Source organism: Typopeltis vanoorti, chromosome 6 (genome assembly GCF_054136105.1).
Source record: "Typopeltis vanoorti isolate ZY-2024b chromosome 6, IOZ_Tvanoo_1.0, whole genome shotgun sequence".
Lineage (NCBI taxonomy): Eukaryota > Metazoa > Arthropoda > Arachnida > Uropygi > Thelyphonidae > Typopeltis > Typopeltis vanoorti.
In genome coordinates, this window is record NC_143554.1 from 105,954,682 (window position 1) to 105,972,848 (window position 18,167).

An 18,167-nucleotide genomic window follows, 5' to 3' on the forward strand; every position below is an offset into this window, starting at 1 on the left:
TTTGGTGAAAAACCTTATCACATTGCAGTATTCAATTTTTAACGTTATAGCCACTTAGCATGCTACACGTTAGTCAAATGAGTGCCTCCAACTGAATGACACAAGCAGAGTTGAAATTGGTACACCAACCTCCTCATACATGATGCTATCTGTTTTAAAATTCAATAGAATTTTAAAATTATGAAGTTTTAAAATTGGTATGAATTTTGTATGTCAGGGAGGAAACTTTTGGAACCTACCTCATAACTTTTTCCTGCAGTACTATGATAATATCCCCCATTCTCAAAGATATTAATTTGATGACAATAATGATTTAATTTTAGAGGTAGCAGTTACATGCATTTAAAATTGTAAGTTTGCAATGTCCTTTCTTTAATAAAAGGACATTGCAGGAATTAGTAAAATTGTCAAGCTATGCAAGAATACCCATTCTGATATTTATAGAATACCACATATGTAAGAATACCACATAAATTACACTGTTTATATTTTCCAAACCCTTATCTAAATAACATTCAAGGAGAAGAAATAAGCATATGCTAGTGTCAGTGTGTTGTTGCCGTGCTGAAAATAAAGTGCTTGTTTTTCTTTCTCAGATAAGTGAGAAAGAAATAACCATTTCAAAAAAAAAAAAAAAAAACTTTATATGAAAATAATCACTCATCAGTACTCTGCAAACAGTTTAAATGTAAGAGAAAAACTTTTAATATTAATTATTATAGCATTAATAGGTTACAATGTAATAAAAGAGAGCAGTCAGACTTTAGGAATGAAAACTATCGGGTAATAACAATGAGAGAGATGAAAGAGTACTTGTAGTATTCAACACTAAATATGAGGCTAATCTTCTTGCATGGCAGGCAATATCAACCAGACTGATGTAGGCAAATATCAGAATGGGGAACTGGACAATGAGACTTATTTGTGCCTAAGGTCACATATGTGCCATTATATGTGCCACAGAAGGTTCTTCTAAGGTACATGGAGTAATTTTTCGAGGCTTTAGAGAAAGCAACTGACACAACGAAAAAGGAAAAGTTGGTCCTTCTTGGAGATCTAAATAGCAGAATAGGAAATGATTGTCAGACATACAGAAATATTTTGGTAAATTTGGAGAATAAACATTATTCTCCAAACTTATTAGCAATAAATTTGGAGTATTTGACATTATTATTAGAAAGCTAATAATAATGTCAAATACCTGTTGGATTTTTGCTCAGGACATGGACTGGATATTACTAACACAACACTGGATATTACTAACACAACATGGATATTACTAACATAAAAATGTGTATAAATTCACATAGAGAGAAGAAGCATGAAATAAGAAAAGTTTCACTGACTATGTTATTGTTGATAGTGATGTTTTCCCCTGGTGCAGGACAATAAGTGTGTACAGAGGATTTGAAATTAGAAGCGATCACTATTTAGTCTTGAGCAGGATAAAATTGAATTTCATATTGAAAAGAATAACATGTAAGAAAGTTTTAAAGCTAATAAAAGTTGAACAGCTCTCAGATGTGAAATATAGATCAAAATACACAAACATTATTCAAGAAAAAATGAAAGAGTTTGAGAACAGGAACCAAACCTTTGAAATTCAGTGACAATCCCTGAAAGAAAACACTGATTGATTCAGCCAGAGAAGCATGTGGTGAGGTTGTCTGCAAGGATAGAAAAATCAGAACTCCATGGTGGACACAGGAAGTTAAAGTGGCATTGAAGAAAAAGAAGGAAGCACATCAAAAGTTTCTGGCAAATAAGTCAGCTTGTGCTCTTAGAGAATACAGAGACTGTAAGAAAGCTAAGCACTGTGTACAACTAGCTAGACAAAAGTCACAGGAAGGTTTGGTAAGAACATACAATAGAAAATAAATATCAGGAAGGTGGCAAAATATTCTGGAGACTGTTGAAAAAGCTCAGAAATGGAGGAAAGAGTGCTCTAAAAAGAATCAGGGAATCTTGCAGACTTCCACCAGATTTATTTAGAAGTAAAACATCGTCGGTTTCGATAGATGTGTAAATAGCCTTTATGCTGGTGATATTTTACTTCTAAATAAATCTGGTAGAAGTCTGCAAGATTCCCTGACTAAATTGAATAACTCTTGTAATAAATATGGTATGAAGATCAGCAATAACAAAACAAAGACAATGACAATAGCCAGAAGTATTGAAAATATTAACTGCATTGTGAATGGAGAACCTACAGAACAAGCAAAAACATTTCAGCTACTTAGGCACGATTTTTAGCAAAGATGGTAAATTAAATATGGAAATAGACAATTGAAAATTTACTTCTAAATAAATCTGGTAGAAGTCAATTGAATAAATTTATAAGTAATTAGAGAGAAATTAGTCAAAACTAGTCTAAATTAGCTGTACATAAAACAGTATTCAAACCTATTTTAACGTACGGATTTGAGAGCTGGGTTAGAAATAAAATGCTTGACCAAAGACTAGAGACCACAGATATGAGAGTCCTGAGAAAGATTAGGGATGTGAACAGAAGGTATCATTGGCAATATCATTAAAAACAAGAATATTATGAAAGAACTTGATGTTGTTAGCATCCAGGAATGTGTCTTTTTCCTTCCATTTTGGAAGGAAAAAGACCGAATGAAGACCAAGATATAGGTGGATTGATATAGTAAAAAGTGCCTTAGAAGACAGAAATGTAAGATCTGATAATGCTGTTGTCTTACAGATAACAGATTGATTTATATGAAAATTGTTGGTAGGAAGTTAGTAATGATCTTCATGTATAACTATCAAAACATTTGGCACACCTCTTGAGGGTACATATCAGGATTTTAATGATGATAATTGAATCTTTCATATGGTATATCACATATAACAAACCAAATAATATGCTTTGTTAATTTCTGCTGACAGGATGACAATTAATTGAAGGTTTTTAGATACTAGACAACGCAATAAACCTTACTGCACTGAATGCTGAACATCACTGACTCTGAACTTAAGTTACACAGTTGTCAGCGTATGTAATATATAGGTGGGGTGATACGAGATTACTCGTAGTTGGTGTATGAAACAAAATCCTGTCTGATAAGTGGGCTACGAGATTACTCGAAGTGAAAGTGCTTGGTGCGAGGTAACAAACTATGCCCGAGGAGCGTGGCAGCGAACGTGTTAAAGCAGTGGTTGAAACAAAAAGAAAAGACAAATGCAGAGCAATGAAGTTTTAGAATCTGCATTAAGTGAATCATATCTGGAGATTTATTTCTACATTGCTATGAAATCTTTTGATATTTCGCCATATTATGGGAATAAGTGAAAATTAAGTCTATTTGTAAACCATGTTATGTAAAATATCTCAATTCATTATTTCTGAATAAGAAATTTAAATTACATTTTAAAGCTTGTATATTAGTTGTTTTTAATTCATATGCAAGGTTTAAATGTAATTTTTAAGTTACATTATGAGGAAGCTATAGAATTTATGAGTTGAATTTTAAAGTTTATGTTAATTGTTTTCCATACTGAAAAATGATGAATTCAGGTAGTGAATGAACTTAGTTACGAGCATACAGAGATAGACTTAGTTTTCCCTTTGATCTATTCTTTTCATTATCCATACAATTTTCTTATTTTTATTAAACCTTCAAATAGTCCCCATCTACCTATTCTATAGGTGAGGGAAGAAGCAGAAGCATATAAACAAACATAAATTTTAGATTAAGACAGCCAAATTAAAATTTGCTCTGAATTCATTATTTGCATTTCTTTTTTGGCCTCTCTGTAAAAGAGGCAAAAGGAGAATGCCTGTGTCAAGTATTCAGAGCAAATGTGTGATTAAGCAGGGTTGCATTTACCATAAGGTGCAAGCTGATGCCTCACTCTCTATGGGGCCACATTTTAAAACCTTACTCGTCACAAAGAACAAAATGAAAAACAACCTAGTTATAGTTGCAAAATAAAATACTTATTTTTAAATATTAAATTCATAATATAAAAACTAGAGGCAGCTGAAAAATTTGTGAGGCCTCCCGCTTCCATTTGAAATACACTGTATTCCGATGTATTCTGCACTACAGCTTGAGGCAATTAGTGTGATTTCTAGGGAAATGTTCTCTCTTGTCTTTCTCAATAGCAGTGAGAGTAATCTAAACCTTTTGCTTTTCCTCCAGCTAAGAGAATTATTATCGAGTATTTCTAAGATGTATTTCAGAAATAGCAACCAGCAGCAGTAGAAGAATTAATATTTAGAATTCTTTTTTTTTTATTTTAAAAAAAGAAACAAGTATAACATTATTCAACTTTCTTTTGTGTGGTATGCATATAAACAATAATATAATTAAAGAAGTTGCAGTTTTATGCAGTTTTACTGAAAATATAGCATAGTATTTCTAAAACTAAGAATAATTTCAGCAGACCACTGAACAATTGATTTTAGATTGCAAAGAAATGGTACAAAATTAGAAGCTTTGACGGTACAACAACATTATTGCTTTATTACTTTTGTCAAAACGGAAAACTGAAGTAATAGATTTTGAATATTGTCTGAAAGCTTTCAAACCAGTAGAAATTTAAAGCAGTTATTTAATTGGGTTCCATGAGAGGAGAAGGTGGTGAGGGAGATGTAGTAGAAAATCTTCAAAATGAGCATAAATTTTGAATCATTCTGTATAGGATATCCTTCATATTATATTTTCAACATATCTACAGTGGTTACGCACTGGATATTATAGTAATGTGCATCCTACAAAAAAAAAAAAAAAAAAAAAAAAAAAAAAAAAAAAATTGCAATATTAAGCAAAAGATAAAGGCAAAGAGTCTCTGCTAAAATATCATTGGGTATAAATTTTTATACTAATAAAAGACTTACAAACGGAAACCCCAAGTAATGCAGTTTAACATCATTTGTTGTTCATAAAAAAAAAAAAATCGTTCCTAATGTGATGATCCATATAATAGTATTTTGCAAGGAAAGAAAGCAAAATGTCATATTTATTTCAATAAATGCTATTTAAAAAATATAAATATTTGACATAATATTTTAAATGAAATAAACATTTGAAAATTAGCGAAAAAAAATTCTATATTGTCAGTAAAGTGAAAGAACATAAAGTTGTCTTGTTCCCTTGCACTGATTTGAAGACTAAAATAAAGCAAATTAGCAAATTTACTACTACCAATTCATTGTAAAGGCGGATCTCTGGTCATTTCAGGGTTGATTATTTTTGCACATGTGAAATTCGTTTTTATTTTTGGGAAGAGAGATAATAAATAAATCGTGCAGAAAAAAAAGGGCAAATATCACAGGACAGTAAAGGAAATTCCAAGTAACACAGTACACGTAAAACAAGTGACACAAAGGTCGCTTAACGTTCCTACCTTGGCTGGTTAGAATGCAACCACATTCGTATGCATGCATAACAACTGATAGTTTAGTTACCATTATTTGGCTAGCATTCTTAAAGCAGTATACAAGTGTTTATAGCTAATTATATGGTTAAAGGTAGTTGTCGCAGTCAGTAAGAATATATTTTTCAATGAATTTATTATTCTTATTTTACTGTTAGTCATTTATTTTAACAAAACCAAGATACTATTGTTTCTAGTTTTGTATTTTTTTAGCTTTTAACATAATTATTTGTTTTATTTATTTATATGCTTATTTTGAATTTAATAAATATTTATTTCGCTTTTGATAGTATAATACATATAATATTGCCAAGAAAGTTTGAATCCGGAGCTAGTAAAAGAAAATGACTCAGAGAAAAGGATAAATAGTCAAAAGGGGACAATTTTGTTTTTCTTATGTTCTTCTGAAAATGAAGGAAGTGAAGAATTTCATAGAACTGAAGTTGTACCTCAAACTTCTTGGAATGAAAGCAAACGAGACGGGAACAGGAGGAGATGAAAGTGAAAATGAAGACATAAAAATAATATGCAAAACATAGAAAGAGAAACAAATCAAGAGGATTTTGAAGAAAATTTTCAATTGGAATCTGTACTTACCAGCAAGCAAACTATCTCTTATCCTGCCGATATACCAGTGTGGCCAATTAGTATTAATGAACAATTTATCGAGCATATTTTAATAAATGTGCCTCAGAATGTTGGGAAAATCTAAAATTTAAAAAAAAAAACAGTAAAAGAATCATATTTTTACTGTAAAAAGGCGAGAGGCATTTAGAGGCAATACAAATGAGAGTGGCTAATTTTTTCAGAAACCAGCAAAACAATTTACTGCTTTGTTTGTAAATTGTTTTTTTAAGTCAAATAATAGCTTAATGAAGGAGAAATGACTGGAGAAATATAACACAAACCTTATGTGATCACGAGCATTCTATTGAACATATACAAGCGATGTGCACACATCACAAAAGAAAATCAAGTTCTGTAAATAGTCAAATTGATTCTGAATTGATGAAACAAATATAATCTGAAGAAAATTATTGGAGAAAGGTTTTAAAAAGAATAATAGCTACCATTAAGTTACTGAGTAAACTAGAGCTAGCATTTAGAGGCAATACAAATGATATATTTTTCTGATTCTTGCAGAAATTATTTATCGTGCTTACATTATTTAAGTGAATTTCATGATTTTTAAAAACATCACATGAAAATGTATGCCAACTGTGGTTCTGGCAGATCAAATTATCTCTCTTACCACACTTGTGATGAATTTATAGCATTGATAGCTCATAAAACAAGAGAAATATTAATATCAAAAATTAAGGAACCCGCTCATTTTGCAATAATACTCAATTCAACGCCACATGTTGCCCATAATGACCAACTAGCTATTATATTTAGGTACATTACTGCAAATTCTGACATTAGAGAAACATTTATTGGGTTTATCAGTATTACACAACATAATTCCTTATATTTAGAAGAGATAGTATTAAAAAAATTAGAATTATCTTTGGAGATAAAAATGTGTAGAGGGCAAAGCTATGAATGCTGCCAATATGAAAGGTGTCTATACAGGTTTACAAGCTATGTTGAAAAAACACAGTCCCTTTGCACATTATATACCATGCTCTAGTCATTCTTAAATTTAATTGGCAACTATGCTGCGGGATCTTGTCCGGAAGCAGTGCAATATTTTTGTTTTATTCAAAATGTATATAATTACTTTTCATCTTCAACAAGAAGATAGAGTATACTCCTTAAACATTAAGGAAAAAATCTTTAACAGTGAAAAGACTAAGTGAAACGAGGTGGTCCGCAAGAGCTGATGCTATATTGACTTTAAAACACGGATATAAACAAATTAAAGAGGCATTACTTGAACTATCTATTTCTCCTCATGAAAAACCTATTTCTAAATTAGAGAGCTCATCATTGGTTGAAAATTTTGACAATTTAGAAACAGCAATTTTAAAAGTTGTGTGGCACAAAATTTTGCAACGAATAAATGCTACTAGTAAATCTCTACAGGATCCTGATATGGATTTGTTGTTAACTAACAATTTGTTACAGTCTTTAGCTGGTTTTATTTTAGATATAAGAAACAGTTCTGCTGCTTTAAATGAAGAAGCAAATTTATTAACAGATGAGACAAAATTTAAAGATGAGAAGGAAAGAGTGAAAAAACAAAAACAAAAAATGTGTGATGAAGTTTCACAATTTAACGATGAGATTATATATTATTATTATTATCTGACCTCCAGGGAGTCCAAAGACTCATCGAGGGAGGGCACTGACTCCACCACTCAAATCCACCAACAAACTACAACTGCACTGATGCCATCTACTGCCCATCACCAACACCACTAGTATTTTCACAGACAATCACAAACATCCATGCCCACAGTGGGATTCAAACCCGCAGCCTTTTGGCTGGATAGCAGATCCGTTAACCACTCGGCAATATTACATGGGAAAGAAAATTCCATTGTTAATACTTTTAACATCATTTGCGATAAGCTAATTTTGAAATTAACGAAAGAGCAAAAAAGCTATTTAGATATATTAGACATGTTTGACATTTTTTTGAAGAAAGATATAGATCAAGACAAGTACAAGACTAGTATTAACAAAATTTTACAAACTTATGGGACTAATATTGACTCAGAAAACTTTATTGATGAAGTTAAGCAATTTTTAATAATGAGAGAGGAAAAAAATTCTTCAATTAAAAATAGTGCACATTTATAAACGATGGGTTAAGGTCTACTTTTCCGAACACAAAAACAATTTTAAAAATATTTTTGATGATGCCTATTTAAAATGCAAGTGCTGAATGCTCATTTTCAGTGTTGAAACGAATAAAAAGTTCACCAAATAAAACAAGCAACCTGTCATTATTATGCATTGAATCAGATTGGACTTGATAATTATGATGACATTATAGATATATTTGTTAAAACCAAAGCCAGAAAAAAAAAACTTTTAGTTTTTTTTTAAAATTTAAATTTGAGCTGATTTATTTTTATAATTTTTTTTAAATGCAAAAATATATGTATGCCAATGTTGTGTTATTTTTATTTTATTAAAATGAGTTATTATGGAAATGTCAACTTTTATTTTCAATAAACTTAAAAAAATGAGTATGAATTTGATTACTGAAAGAGACTTGTTCTTTTGAGGCCTCATAATGATGTTGCACCTAGGGCCTCCAAATGTATAAATGCAGTCCTGTGATTAAGATAATATCTTTTTTTTTATGAGAGTTACATTTTAAAAAAGTAGCTGATTTGTTGCTTTCCCATATCGTCCACAAAATGATTTATTCTGTAATGAGCTAGGGGTACAGAAATATATTTACCAAAACTTATAGGTGATCATATAAAATAACTAATAAAAGTGAATAAGGTTTTAGCAAACCAAGAGATTTAACAAATTTACTAACTTTCCAGGAGATTATGCATAACCACTGTGAATATTATAATTATTGAAAATAATGATATCCTAGATGTCGAGATTAATTATTTTGAAACATGTTAAACGAAACAAGCAGTGACAGAACTATACAGACTAAACAGATTTTCAAGAGGAATACAAAGAAGGGTATAAAATTTTCTATCAGGTATAACCAATATTTGATAGAAAAAGTCATCAAAAACTTGAAATGTGGAAAGGCAGCTGGATTAAATATGGAGGTATAAAAGATTTGCAGTGTAGAAAGAAGGTTGTATTCCAGATGATTGGAGTACAGCTCTCATAGTTCCCATCTATAAAAAAAAAAGGAATAAAGCTGAATATGAAAATTACAGAGGGATTTCTCTACTAAGTGTTCCAGGTAAGATTTATGCAAGCATATTGAAGACAAGTTGAGAATGACTGCAGAAGAGAAATTTGGAGAACAAGCTGGGTTCAAGGTCAAATACAGGTTGTCAAAGTCAGATTTTCAAATACAAATAATTTCCTAAGACAAATAGCTGAGAAATTGTGGGAATATAACAAGAATCTGCACCTAGTTTTGAAGAACTGGACCAGACAAGGTGACCAGAGAAAACAATGCAATTATATGGGGTAAATGGAGCATTATACTGAGTAACACATAGTCTATATTTAAATTACAGCTATTAGAATTGAAGGAAATACAGGATAACGGTTTAATGTTAAATCAGCTGTAAGACAGGAATGTACATTATCTCCACTCCTGTCACTCTTATTCATCATCGATATGGATGACGTTTATGAAAGAAAGCAGCATTAAAGCTGATATTAAAATCGGATATATCAAACTTAACTCTGAACACATTCAGTGTTCAAGCCAATTTTAACTTATGGATCTGAGAGCTAGGTTAGAAATAAAACACTTGAGACTTCTGATATGAGAGTTCTGAGAAAGATTAGTGGGGTGAACAGATGGCACACTCATAATAAAAATGAAGATATTAGAAAAGAATTGACATTGTCAGCATTTAAGAATGTATATGCAGATTAGGTGGTATGGTCACGTAGAATGTGTTAGGAAAGGTTAGCAAAAAAAAGATGTATGATGCCAAGCTGGCAGGGAAGAGACCTAGGGGAAGACCATTGTCCTAAGTGCCTTAGAAATGCACATTTTCCTCCAAATAATAGACTAATTTGGAGGAAAAGTGTTAATAGGAAATAATAATAATGTAAACTTAATCATGTAGTGCTGTCATAGTTGATCTAGGGGAAGACTATTGTCCTAAGTGCCTTAGAAATGCACATTTTCCTCCAAATAATAGACTAATTTGGAGGAAAAGTGTTGATAGGAAATAATAATAAAGTAAACTTAATCATGTAGTGCTGTCATAGTTGCCCAAACACTCCTTGAGGGTAAATATCAGGAACTTGATGATGATCTAAATGTAATGCCCTTGCTATTGAGAAACTAAAATTTTTCACGATTTGATTTAAAGAACTCAGGGTGAAAAAGTAAAATAAAAGTGATGTTTTTTATGGAATAAAGTGTAGCAAAAAAAAAAATGGTCAAAATTTAGGACCAATGAACACAAAAAATTACCTTTGGCACTAATGGTGTAGGCCTTTTGCTTTGCTTTTCAGGATCAAAACTATAAAGTTCTGAAAGATCAGCTGCATTAAAATGTCTTTCAATTTGTTGTTCATCTATAACACGGCGGGATAAAGACTGCTTTGTGACCTGCCGATCATATATTTTTTCTTCCATTGTGCCCTATAATTAGAAAATAATGTAAACATTTTTCACAAGGAGAAAACAATAACTCTGAGAGTATACTTACAGAATCTAGAAAATTCTCTGCATTACAGAATCTAGAAATAAAAGCATGAAAAATATGATACAGTAATCTGCATAATCAAGATACTAAAACATGACATATATATGTCTTTGTCAATATTTTTTTCCCCTTACCATTACAGCAATAGTATTGACATTGTAAGAAAAGACGTTTATTGTTGAGCATAATTATTTTTGTTCATACAAAATAGTAAATGAGCAATGGTCGAATCCTATAACATTCCATTTCACGTACAGTATTCCAACAGGAACTCTGCAATAGGTGGAGTCTATGCTCGTCCCTATGCCGGTCCTTAGCCCGGTTAAAAGAGGAAGGTTGAGCAACGGGCTAATCACCCGTCCTCATAAAAAACCCATGATTACAGAAACCTCGAGTGAAGCAACAAGAAATCCCTGGGCAGAGTGCTAAGACATGTGTTCTCCCAACACACGAAGATTTACAGGAGGGGAGCCAACATCTATTATGCAGGTGGGGCAAAGCCTCATGGAACCCCACTTGCGGATGAAGTCAATCACTCACCCTAAAATTAAACTTAAAATTGAAACATGGAATGTTTGCACAATGTACCAAATTGGAAAAACTAAGCAGATAGTCAATGAGATGAATAAATACGGTCTTGATATCTTAGGAATTGTTGAAACAAGATGGACAGGTTTCAGTGAGATAAGAACAACTGACAAATATTGCATATTGTATTTGGGAAATGATGAAAGACATGAGAAAGGAGTTGCAGTGATTGTAAGTGAGAAAACAAGGAAAAGTCTGATGGAATGGAACCCAATAAATAACTGAATAATTAAAGTTAGATTTTTCTCCAGGTTCATGAAATTGACCATTGTACAAGTATATGCACCCACAAATGTTGCCGAAGAAATGGAGAAAGCACAATTCTATGAACAACTTAAAAAAGTGATTGATAAAGTCCCTAAACATGACTTGTTAATTTTGATGAGAGACATGAATGCTAAAGTAGGAAAAAAAAAAAGACAAAGGATGAACGTGCTATAGGAAACGAAGCAAGTGGTGAGCAAAATGAAAATGGAGAACTTTTTACATCCTTCTGTGAATTAAATAACCTCATTATAGAAGGTAGTATAGTTCGCCCACCGTTTGTAGGTCCCTGCTTCGCGTCTTTCCAAGAATAGTCAATTCATGCTGAAGGGGAGAAAGAAATGAAGGACGTCCGAATTGGTCGCCAACACGCGAAATCACGTGTTTTAAAGGTAAAAATTTCCAACTGTTATACAAGCAACATAGTTAACTACAATAATCATAAAAGAGAAGTTAATTTTCCGACCAGTAATAATAAACAACTCATCCCACTATACGGACTGATTACTCTATTATCAGAATGGATTCTCCTTTTTCTGAGATGCGCAGAAGTGTCGAAGGATCTCTAATCGGTGGGCGAACTATATCTTTAAACATAAGGAAATTCAAACTAACATGGATCTCCCCTGATGGAAAAACAAAAAACCAGATTGATCACAGTGCTATACGTAATACTTTCAAGAGGACGTTACAAGATGTAAGGGTTAAAAGAGGAGCTGATGCAGCTTCAGACCATTTTCTGCTAACTGCAATAGTTAAATTAAAACTAACAAGAAATTCAAAACTAAAAAAGAATAAGAAAATTAATTATAACATTGATAAACTGAAGGAAAATAAAAGAAAAGAGAAATTTACCAATGAACTGAAGAATGGATTCTCAGTTTTGGAAGAATCAAATGAAAATTATGAGGAAAATATGATTGAAGCCAACTGGAAAAAGTGTAAAGAAGCCTTCAATAAAACTGCAGAAGATATTTTAGGAGTGACAAGTGGGAAGTCACACAAAGAATGGATTACAGTAAAGACATTAAAACTAATTCAAGAAAGGAAGAAGATAAAAGAGAAAATAAACAACTGCAAATCAGAAAGATTACATGGAGAATATCAGAAGCAATACCAAGAAGTACATAAGATGGTAAAGCGCTCCGCCAGAAATGACAACAGAAACTACTATCAGCTGTTGGCTGAGGATGTATCCAGTATTATTTGCTCAGAGAGCGAATGATACTGGAAACCTTGGAGAATTTTTGGAAAAGATTTTACATCAAAACTGGTGTTAAGCAAGGTTGTGTCATGTCTGGAATGCTTTTCATCATTGTCATAGATTGGATAATGCGGCATTCCCTGAAAAACCTGAAAACTGAAATAAGATGGAACAGCGACATCACATTAGAAGATTTGGACTATGATGACGACATTGTACTACTATCATCTAGATTTGAAGACACGAAATTAAGACAGCAAAGTTAGAGGAACTGATAAACAAATAGGCTTACACATCAATGAGAAGAAAACCGAAATATTAAAAATGAACAGTAAAAAGAATAACCCAATCTTTATAAATAGTAGAAGTGACAAACACTTTTAATTACCTCAGAGCAACTGTCAACACAGAAGGTGGTACCAATGAAGACATTGCAATAAGAATAAAAAAATCTTGCTATGCATTTAAAACTTGACAGAAAGTTTGGAAATCATCCAATATAAAAACAAAGGTGCAAATTTTTAACTCAACTGTTAAATCTGTATTACTTTATGGAGTGAATCATGGAAATTAACCAAACAACAAGAAAATAAAATAGATGCCTTCCAAACAAAATGTCTTCGCAAAATTCTCAAAATTTACTGGCCAAATAAAATCTCAATACTTAAAATTTACAACAAACCAAAACCAAACCCATTACAATAGAGTTAAATAAACACAGATGGACATGGATAGGCCACGTATTGAGAATGCCAACATCAGAACACATAAGAATAGCATTGACATGCTGCCGGATGGTAATCCAAGAACGAAACAAACTAGGATGGTCGAGCTGGGGGAAAGCATGAGAAGCAGCACTGGACCGAAGAAGATAGCACACTAAACTCGTGGCCTCATGCACCTTATAGGTGTAAAGAGCAATAAGTCAAGTAAGCCATTCCAATAGGAGGGTGCAACCTCTCCAGGAGACTCATTTTGAGGTTCATAGAAATCCCATACGTTTCATGTTCTCTTGATCTTACATCACTTGATACCTTTGTTTGGAGTATGTTGAAGGAATGGGTATTCCACAATGACCCACCTTCAAACCTTGATGAACTAAGGGATAAAATAACACGATATGTTCAACAGATGTCCCAACCCTTGTTCTTCAAGATAACAGAGAACCTTTGCAAGCACTATGAAGCCTGTCTTAAAAGACAAGCTGCCCATTTAAAGCCTGTAATCTACCATCGTTAATAGTTTATTTGAACTAAGATTCCACTGATAGTTGTGAATGTACATATCATGTTGTAAACATATATTTCTTTGTTATTAAACCCAGTTACTCCATAACATATTATTCTCCATAACAGATTGAGACTTTTAAACTGTTGCGAGGGTGGTTACAGAGTCGACAGTGGGGAGTTCTTTCACTTGTTGAACAGCGGGAAGGAGTGATGACAAGAGGCCATCCCTGGAAGTTACGAAAGGAAACTGTGAGCAAGAGGGTGAGGAGTGGTTTCTTTGCATGGAGGGTGGTTGAGCCGTGGAATGCATTACCTGATAGAGTGGTGAGGGCGAGAACGGTCAGTGAGTTTAAGGAGTGGTATGATAGACTTTGTATTTCTTAGGGGGGAACCTCCCCTCGATGAGTCTTGACAGACTTTATGTTCTTAGGAAGGACCTCCCACGATGAGTCTTTTGACTCCATGGAGGCCTGAATAATAATAATAATAATATATCATTGTCGTTATTCAGTACTTTTTTTTTTATTGTACCATACAGTATAACAATCAAAGCATTATGTCATATCCATCTCTAATGAACCATAATGAAACTTCTTCCCCTCTTTCACCATTAAATAGACAATATTCACTCCAATTTAAACAGATAAACAACTAATACTATTAGGACACATTATATTATGCTTGACAAGAAATTATATTCTTTTTTTAGTCCTTCACAAGTAGTCTACTTGTATATAAAGCCTGTTGCTTTTACACCAGTTTTCTCAATGTCTCATAATGCAAACCTCATGGGAACAGTCATCACTACTAAGACTCATTTCGACTTTTATTGAGGTGAAAAAGTAAAGGAGTCAGATGCTTTTTGTATTTAGAAAGAAACATTCCAGCCGATATCAAATTTTTGGCTAGGTGGTGTGGACCACCTACATTATGCAGTAATCACCAAGGGAAGATAAAATTCTGTCTATTTTCACTATTTGAGGTTTTTTAAATTGTTCCATCCTCTTAGTTCAATGTGGTCTTGTTGTCAATTGCAGGGATGACTAGAGAGCAGTCCCAAGCAGAGAAGGCCAACCACCTGAGTAACAGTCATCTTTGTGCTTTAGTTTTTGGTTGTTCATTCATCTGCAGGAAACCAGTGAAAAAGGAAAACTGATAGCCTTTGGCTATATGATGATTTAAAAGAGCTGAGGCCTTTCTCCCTCTCTCTCTTTTTTTCATACTATCTATGTATTTAGGAGAAAGAAAAGACACATAGACAGTATGAGAAAAAGAAAAAGAGGGAGGGAGAAAGGCCTTAGCTCTTTTAAATCGTCGTATAGCCAAAGGCTATCAGTTTTCCTTTTTTTACCAGTCTCATTTAGATGAATGAGCAACCAAAAGACCAAATGAAACTAAAGCGGAAAGATGACTGATACTCAGGTGGTTAGCCAGCCACTGTTTATTATTGATCAGGTACTTATATTTCACAAATGAACAAGGTGCTTTTACTCTCCTCATAAGCATTTTTTTTTAAGATTATACCATCATTATGTCTGGAGTTTATATGATCATATATATGATCACTCCCACCAGCAATTTTAGGACATACATAAAATATCAAAAATGTTAATTATTAATAATTCATTTTCCAGAATGAAAATTTTCTATTCACACCTGCTCTTTCTCTCCCTTATATTTTACATTCTCACATGTATGTATGGCACGTTAATGATAGTTAATATATTTACACTGTGTAGTAATTCAAACATACCAACCAAGTATAGCATTCTCCAATTACTGTTTTCTAATGTCCTAAAATAAACACATTAGTACCCCCCCCTCTGCCCCAACCTTTGGTTACATTCGAAGAACCAACACAATGTGTCATGTATCCACGTGGTATAAGTATGGTGGTATAAAAGTCTTACAGTGGCTGCACTGAACAGTTCAGAGGGACGAATTCCCGATGATTGGAGTAGATCTTTCATAGTAGCCATATATAAAAAAGAAAATAAAGCTGAATGAGAATTACAGAGGTATTTCCATACTGAGCATTCCTGGCAAGATCTATGCAAGTATACTTGAGAAATGGTTGAGAAGAATTGTGTAGGAAAAGCTGGATTCAGGCCAAATAGAGGCTGTCAGGATCAGATCTTCACTTTACGACAAATAGTCGAGAAAGCATGGGAATATAACAAAGACCTGTATTTAAGTTTTGTCGATTTGGAAAAGGCATATGACAAGGTGCCAAGAGAGAAGCTAATCAATATGCTACAGTTATATGGTGTTGTTAAATTCTGACCTTTCTTTTACTTTTCTTTAATTTATATTTTATTGTTGTTCTTCTGCTTATATCACTTATCTTATTCACAGTTTAATCTATCCACACAATTTGGCTAATTCTTAGAAAGATTAAGTATATTAAATAAATTGACAAAGGGTAGACTTTTGAATAGAGCCCGATCCTCAGCAATGATGGTCTGGAGTTACCTCCTATTCAGGTTCTGGTAAATATTTATTTGAGCTGCGCAAGCCAGATCCCTAGGTCTGAAATTCCTCTTAACCAAGGAGTAACCCTTAGAAAATATACGAAGTAAATCAATCTATTAGTTATTCTTTATCTCAATCTTATCTATCTCTCTTAAAATACTTTAGTTTGCAGTCGTGGTCTCTGTCATATAATTCACTCTCGCTCAGATTCAAATATTAGCAAGCGGTGCATTGGATTCAAATCAAGGCACAAAACAGGTTAAGATAATCAAGATACATTTATTAGATTCTAAAGATTACACATTTACAATAAAAAATACCCAGAGTTATCCCAAGTTATAAGGTTAGACATAACAACTGTAATTCACATATAACATCTAAGAATAGGTTCATTTCACTACACAAAATTCTAGCTAGCATCCTTTAAATATCTATACTTATCTTACACATATTCTTGAAATATTCACATCGATAATTCTATAGATCATTACTTATAGCAAATTAACTACTACTCATTCACATAAATACTAAGGAAACAGCCATTAGATTCTAAACACTGGTATCTAAATCTCACTTATAGTCCTTCCTACAAGTTTAGAGTTATATAACCTACCATCTCGTTTCTTCCATAACACATTATTCCATTCTTTCTTAACAAAGGAATTATAAAGGGTTTTACATTACCACATTCCTGTAACTTATTCCGTCTATATAATTTCCCTCCGAATGTTTGATCTCGTCCTTGGTGATTAACTCACGGGCTAGGTTTGGCTTTCATTGTTCTGTCCTTTCATCGCATTCTCGATTGGAAACAGCATGGATTGAATCGATCCACGTGGCGGTCAGTTTCTTCAGGTTTTACTCGGAAAAGTACCTAATATTTCTTTGTCTATTCCTTCCACCCGACATCGCGAAACGACAGCAGAGAATAGCTGCCCGCTATCGACTAGATCTCGAACTGAAACTCTTCCCGACTCAACCTGAAATTCTCCAGCAACTCCAGATGAAAAAACCTAAAAAGCCCTGAACAAGGGGGACAAACCCATTTTATACCTCATATGTCTAGCGCCCCCCCCTTCACTACCAAACCTTTCTGCCCGATACTTTCCTTTTGTGCCCAGCTCCTATTTTCATTTCTATCTTCCTGGAATATTTCGTACGCGTGCCGCGTCTTCCCGGAAAAACACTGCGCGTACCGTAAACATGTAAGCAATTTGCCGTCGGCTATACAATTTATCCGAAGTTGTCATTAATGGACTTTGATCCTTCGTTATTATGCTCTAACATATATCTTATAGAGAAATTTCTTACATTATAATCTTTTTACAAAAAAAATGACATCTTTCACCTTTAATTAATATAACAAAGTTTGTATTAGCATAATTCTATAAAGAAAATTGGTATCTTCACTTATTTACAAGCATTTCCCCTTTTAGTTTTTTTTTTCTTGTTAAATTCTGAATGAGATATTTCTTAGTAAAATTATTTTCATTCAAAATTCAACAGTGTCAATATGGCATTACATCAAGCAATACTTAGTCTTTATTTGAGTTGTAAGTCAGTTAGAATTGAAAGAAGTACAGGAAGATGGTTTAATGTTAAATCTGGTGTATTTCTGGTAAAGAAGGATGTATATTATCCCCTCTGTTATTCATTATCTATATGGATCACATTATGAAGGAAAGTGGTATTAAACATGATAACAAAATTGGAGATGTAAACGTCAGCTCTTTACTTTATGTGGATGATGTTATA

At 32.9% G+C, this 18,167-nt stretch overlaps 1 protein-coding gene across 1 annotated transcript in view; it reads right to left on the reverse strand.

Annotated features, from left to right (window-relative positions):
- LOC150105775 (uncharacterized) overlaps positions 1-18,167 on the reverse strand; it is a 625,951-nt gene that overhangs the window by 131,454 nt on the left and 476,330 nt on the right. Inside the window, exon 23 of the mRNA XM_090394343.1 lies at positions 10,421-10,591. Coding sequence (XP_090250469.1) covers positions 10,421-10,591 — 171 coding nt within the window. The remainder of the gene's footprint in view (positions 1-10,420; positions 10,592-18,167) is intronic.